At 42.4% G+C, this 6,781-nt stretch overlaps 1 protein-coding gene and 1 long non-coding RNA gene across 2 annotated transcripts; one reads left to right on the top strand and one right to left on the bottom strand.

The window, feature by feature from the left end:
• Positions 1 to 758: 758 nt before the first annotated feature.
• Positions 759 to 4,722, bottom strand: LOC120695664 (26S proteasome non-ATPase regulatory subunit 9-like). Its single transcript, XM_039978876.1, has 5 exons — positions 4,485 to 4,722; positions 4,324 to 4,384; positions 3,007 to 3,114; positions 2,099 to 2,408; positions 759 to 1,054 (listed from the first exon to the last, which is right to left on the bottom strand). The coding sequence occupies exons 1-5, from the start codon at positions 4,623 to 4,625 to the stop codon at positions 1,033 to 1,035; spliced, it is 642 nt and encodes a 213-aa protein (XP_039834810.1). The 5' UTR covers positions 4,626 to 4,722; the 3' UTR covers positions 759 to 1,032.
• A 111-nt stretch (positions 4,723 to 4,833) lies between these two features.
• LOC120695665 lies at positions 4,834 to 6,781 on the top strand. The gene is made up of 2 exons (XR_005683785.1): positions 4,834 to 5,034; positions 6,123 to 6,781. It is a non-coding gene; the product is annotated as an uncharacterized LOC120695665 (long non-coding RNA).

Below are 6,781 nucleotides of genomic sequence, written 5' to 3' on the forward strand. Positions count from 1 at the left end.
CAGTATAGTAGCCGTACAGATGCCATGGATTTTGTATATCAAAATTCTCAGGCGAACGGTTGGTGGTGCAACAAACTGATATATCCAAGTTGGGTGCGGTTCCTGCATCACCTTAATCATATGGAACACACAAGTTGGGGCATTTTTTTAAGCAACTATACTCAATTGGGAAGGGATATACGTATATAAGTAGAAAGGCGCCGGCATTTTCCTTCTCTCACCTTGCGAGCAAATCCACGTATAAGGCCATGTTTAGTTTCCAAAAATTTTCAAGATTCCCCGTCACATCGAATCTTCAGACATATGCATGGAGCATTTAAATGCTGTCGAAAAAAATAACCAACTACGCAGTTCAACTGGAAATGACGAGATGAATTTTTTAAACCTAATTAATCTATAATTGGACATTAATTACCAAATAACAACAAAAATGCTACAGTATCCAAACTCAAAAATTTTCAGAACTAACACACAGCCTAAATGGCAAGGAACCGACAGGTTCTCTCTCTAGTTGGCCATTCTGTGTTTTATAAGACGGACAGAGCAGGTGAAGCGTAAACTTTCAACGACTCTGATATGGTCGTACAAACAATTGGCTAGTTTTCCTCTTATGTCTTCTGTCCATACTCCACGTCATACTTTTATGATGTACTGTGCATTATAAAACGTGATAAGATGTCCCGTCAAAACGAAAATTAGGTGATATTATAGCAACACTTCTCTAATCAGGGCTGCTGATTGATCCGAAACTGTGATGCTAAGACATGCAAATTCCTTGCACTACCAAAAGTTAGATAAATATGATAGAAATGCCAATAATGTACATAGAAAAAAAAATCTCAACGAAGCCAATCAGGTATAGACACCAGTATGTTATAAGCGCCCTACAGATAAAAAAATAAACAACGCGCTGAGATTTTTGTCAGACGGTACACACTTTCACTTAATCAGTTCAATCTCCACCTAAATCATCAATTGATGCTAGAGCCGGCAACCAAGGGCGAACATTATTGGCTGAAGAACGCAGACTCTTCATAGCATTCGGAAATGGCAGCTGCAAGAAACGAGACACCAACTTGGAGTTAACAAAGTCATCACTAAGGGAACAAGAAGGATCTGGTAGCTTGTTCACGAGTAAACAAATAAACTTGCCAGCTAGTGATCGTTTGCTTTGATTCCAGGTGCTGAGCCATTGGCTTCAGATGGGGAAAACAAGTACAAGAAAACAAACAAAGAGCAGACATGAAAGAGGCAGCTCTACTACTAATCAGTGGTCTAATGCAGTGCCGCACATCTACATGGATTAAAGCTTGCACATCATAAGTAGATAAAAGTCCCACACCACATTATTCATGAGTATTCGAGCAGTAGTCCTCATGCAATGCTCAAAAAAATAAAATTACTTTAAAATTGGCCTAAACTTTTTTTCAAGGTTAGCACATATCTTTGTCAATCAAATATACAAAATTACTACAAACATTTATGTATGAAAATAGAAACTGGTAGGCAAGTACTGTTCATCCTCTTGGAATCCACTCCAATAGCATCTTTCTTAACTGCAAGTAATAGATCTGAAACCACACATATGACTTGGAAGACTATTGACTATTAAGGTGTTGGCTCGCTAAGAGAGAATTTTATTCAGACCGGTGATAAAATTGACAGCAACATCTTTCCAACTTTTAGGGTTATTCCAATTCCCTCCACAAGTCAAGGATATAGCCAAACAAGTTTTGTGAAAAGTTCATGTTTTTTAAGCCATATCAACAAGAAATTAAATGCAGCTGACAAACATGCTACATTGCACTACAGCTAGCCATGTGCACTTGAGACTCTGACATGTCACGCTAATCTGATATCAACTCAGTGACATTAAAGGCAGAAGACTTGCAGCTGCCACAGATGGATTTCTAAAACATGTACATGTGGATATGAGGACCTGGAAGACCTACCATGGAAATCAAAAGAAAATCAAATAAACACAGCCCACAGCAAAAGGATCCACACCACAGTTTTGAAAAGAGATGCTCAGCAGTGTAACTTTTTTTGCTGACTACAAAGGTAATTTGGATTGATACCAAGATGGAGTAAAACATACCCAAGAAGTCCTCTTCCATGCCACCTTCTTGGTGTAATTGTTAAATTCATTGCCGATCCCTGACGAATGATAGCTAAAGACACTTGACTGCCCTCATTGGAGATAGCTTCAGACATGAGCCTTTCCTGCAACCTGTCACCAGCTTCCACGTTCCCAAACTTCACTATCTCATCTCCAAGTTGCAAACCATCCACAGCAGCAGGAGAACCATCTGTGATTTCATCAATCATGGCAAAAGGAAGTCTTGTGACCGGATCCTCTTCCATTGGTTCAATTTGAGCTAACCCAATATGAGATGAAGCTGATGTATCTGCATGAAATCAAATATCATATAGATTGGCAACTCTGTCTCCTCTAGTTTAACAAATGACTCTGGGTCTTCTCCAATGAACTGGATGTCTCAACACTTTTTTTTTTGCATACTGCTTTACGAATTACCATAGTACAAACATGGTGATTCTAAATATCATAATTTAAGATTGTTTTTATCACTTGATTATTCTGCACCTATACCCGTTCCCCTTAAAAAACTATTCTTAAAACTCTTTCACTGAGGATGCTACAAATGCTCGGATTATTAAGCATGTACAGATTATAAGGATTATAGGTTTTAATCAGGCTCTCTGATGTTATCTAGAAAAACATTGTCATAATCAAGTAGACGTAACAAAATCCCTCAATCATGTAACTTACTGTTTTTCACTATTCGTTGTGCGTTAAACACTTGGGGTATTTGCAAAGCTATAGTGCATAAATCATTAAATGTCATAGCTACTTACATTATTTTCATATTTCAAATCTAGATTCTTGATATTTAAAAAGACAAAGTGGCAAATGATTTAACAGATTGCCTACACAGTTTCAATATCGATGGCTTTCATTTGACAATAAACTGTTTGGAGACTTACCAGACCCCCTTGAGGTTGTTTGCTCATTCCTTGACAACTTTGATGAGTGTAAAATCTCCAGATTCTTATCAATTTTGTTCGTAACATCCTTATGATCATTTCGCAGTTCTGTAATAATATTAAACAGTGCAAGTGATGAACACAATATAATGAGTAAAAATGTATTTGAAGCGTATACATAATGAGCAAACATAGCGATTATGAGAAAGCCAAAGGCACCAATCAACATTTTAAAATTCACTCAACAGAAAAGATGATTTAGTTTCCTCTACACTGTAAGCCCATCACTCTAGAACTCCCTACCCTTCATCAAAGACAACAATGTACCTTAGCCCACCCTTTATTCCTACATCTGGTTCATATCACTAGAACTCAAAAGCCAAGAAACTACAATTCCCTCTTAGTAAGAAAAAAAGATGTGATGAATAAGAAATGATATTTCATATATCAATAATAAAAACAAAAAATCTAGCAGGGATGCATGTAGGTCAACAAATGCGTACCCATTGACCCAATCTGGTCAGTAAACTCAAGCACAAACGAATAAGCAACTAGGTGAAAAGTGCATTTCTCAAAGATACGCAGCTCTCCTGCATGTTCAAGAAAAAAAAGTGCATTTCTAGTTGGGCAGAATGAGTTTTGATGTCGACCAACCTTGCAACCCAACAATGTAAGGACTTGGCAGGGCTAACTACTGGAAATAGAAAATTCCTAAAATCATCAAGCTAGAAACTATGGCGCCGTTCGGATGAGAGGAAAAGCGCTGGCTGGGCTGGGAATCGCTGGGCTGGGCAGCCAGCCGTTCGGCAGGCCAGGTGGAGCCGAATGGCTGGGGGATAAGACGCTCGTCTTCAGCCTTCCTTCCTCACCAGCACGAACAGTGAATACCAGCTGGTACTATTCATAGCAGCCACCAGCCCAGCCAAAGCTTTTCAGCTCATCCGAACAGGGCGTATATAACACCATGCTGCATAGGTGTACCAGCGCCTGAATCATCAGGCAGCCTAGAACCAAACAGAAGTCCAGAATCCAGCATGGCACCATCACACAGCAACTCAATACACAATACAAATGTAGCACCACAGTAAGACAAACCCATTGAGCTACCTTGACATCGGCCTTTCTGGCACCCCAAAAGTGCCAAAATTCTACTTGTAATCCAGACCCAAATATATCAAAGGGACATCACGCATTCCTCGATGCACAGTAGATTGAGAAAAAAAATAATCAGCTGGTTCAAGTAAGCGCGTAAACAAGTGAACATTAGCTAGCTAAATGGTAAGAAATTACAAAATCAAAGATCGACGGTGAGCATACCAGCGAGTCTCCGGCGCTGGGCGAGGACGTTCGGGATGTCGATGTCGGACCTGGGGAATCCCTAAGGCAGCCCAACCAAACGAACATCATTTAGCACACAAACTGCAAAGCAGAGAAAGATTTTCGGGTTCAAGTTAGGGTTTGGGGGGATCTGAGAGCACCTCGGCGTCGACGAGGCCGCCGGTGATGCCCGGCCCGCCGGGCCCCGTGAGGCGCGCGATGATGGCGTCCATCTCCGCCTCCAGCGCCCCCCGCCGATCCATAAGCTTCATCGTCTCCGCCTTCACGTCCGGGGCAACCATGATCTCTCTCTCCCTCCCTCTCTCTCTCTCTCTCTCTCTCTCTCTGCAGCGCCGCGAGGAAGGGGACGGGCTCGCGAGTCGTACGCCGTTGTCTCTGAAGTCTGAACTCGAGTCGTGTCCAAGCAAGTCCAAGCGCGGTGCGGTGGAACGACTGTGCACCGTCCGATCTGAAGCCGATGGCTCGGATCGGCCGGATCACTGAAACCGGGGCCCCTATGACTCTCTGAGCCGTGACGGCGGAGGCGGCTCGTCTCTTCGGTTCCACGCCGCGCCGTCTCTCTTCTGGAACCCTCTCGTCTCCGCGTGCGGCGGCGCGCGATTGCTTCTCCCAATCTCCCCACGGCTCTGGAATCAGATCCGGACCGCGAATTCGAGCGAGCTCGTCGTCGGCTCCTGCGACTCCTATTCGGTAAACCCTAACTCGTCGCTCCAGTTCATTGCGACTTGCCGTTGCGAGTACCGAGCGCCTCTGTGATTAGACTAGCGTGGCGGATAGTGCCTGTAGTCTGTAGATTTGGTATGCTTTCCACGGTGTTAGTGGTTAGGTTTGCGGATGGGAGAGTAGAGTGGTTTCGATTTTGTCTTCAGGACTCTGCCGGGGGGGGTTAAGTTCTTCCTGTCGGCTGCAGTTTAATCATCAAGGGTGCAGATTGGTAATGAACCCATAGAAAAGTGAATTTCAGCATCCATATGCTACCTTGTGTTTAGGAATTTGGAAAGACACCCTTGCTGACCAAACATGTCTTTGAATTACGAGCACAAATAACCGCACCGTAGGAATTCCTGCGCGTGTATGGATGTTTCTCTTCGTTTTCAAGCAGCCAATTCATATGAACTCTACACAAATAGGCGAGGGACAAGCTCTGCTGAGCCCCATCAAGTCAAGCATTGCAAGATACATCATGCATGCCAAAGTATCTTGATCTTTAGTACAGCATGCATCTGTTACCATTGGATTGTCTGGTGATCTAAAAATGATCGCTGGAAAGACCTTCCTGAACAAAGTGTAATGGATACAAACGTTTTTTGAAATATTATTATATTACATTTTGTATTCTTAGCTGGTTACTTAGATTGTCATCATTTTTCTTACTAAGTATGTTTTAGTTCTGTTGACCATAACTCTTCTAGTTCATTACACCAACAGCTTGAGTTTTGGGGATGCTGTTGAGGTGCATAGCCAATTTAGATCTGTTTTCCCAGTGTCCCTGTTTTAGTGACCATTTGTGTGTGCTTCTGAAAAGCCTTTTTATCGCTGATAGGAGCCATGTTACCATATTAGACTGGTTTTGATATATGAATAGTTGAATACTTGAATACTGTTGCACTGAGAGTAATCCTATAAAATTCTCTAGATATTTGAATTCTGTAAGACATGTAGGGCACGAAGTAGAAGTAGACAGTTCATGAAAATCTTATGTTGTAGATAATCCAACCATTGGTCGTCCTGTCCTATTCTATTCAACACTGATCGAATGCTGTTTCATTTCATTTCAGAGATGGGGAACACAGCATCTGTGAAAACTGAGGCTTCAGTTTCCGCGGAGCCACCTGCCACAACAGCTCCTGCACCTGAAACCAAGCCGAAAAAGAAGATCTGCTGTGCTTGCCCAGATACAAAGAAGCTGAGAGACAACTGCATCGTGCAGAATGGCGAGGATGCCTGCGGAAAGTTCATAGAAGCCCACCTGCAGTGCCTGAGAGCTGAAGGGTTCAATGTCTGACACCTAGCTCTGTCATGGGAACTCCGCATCTGTTTCTGCGGTAGTCAGATTTTGGTCATAAGGAGCATGATGAATAAGAACTTCTGGTAGAGGGATAGTGAGAAACTAAGAACTTACTGTTTCATTTAGAGGCTGCAAAAAACGCCACTGAACATGGCTGTTTGGAAGAGGGTATGTGTCTTTTTCCAGTGCATTCTGCGCCATGCATATCAGCAATTCTTGATAATACTCTAACTTTATGGGACATCGTATACGGAAATTGCTTGTTTTGGTCCACTGGTTGGAGAGTCAGCACCAAACTGTATGGAACAATGGTTTTTACTTTTTAGTTTGCTACTAGCTAGAGTTTTCAATCACGTGTTCCACTGATGTATAAATGAAGATATCACACTCTTACACCGTTGCAATTTCATTGCCAGTGGCTGTGACCTC

This window comes from Panicum virgatum, chromosome 2K (assembly GCF_016808335.1).
Source record: "Panicum virgatum strain AP13 chromosome 2K, P.virgatum_v5, whole genome shotgun sequence".
In the NCBI taxonomy this organism is placed as follows: domain Eukaryota; kingdom Viridiplantae; phylum Streptophyta; class Magnoliopsida; order Poales; family Poaceae; genus Panicum; species Panicum virgatum.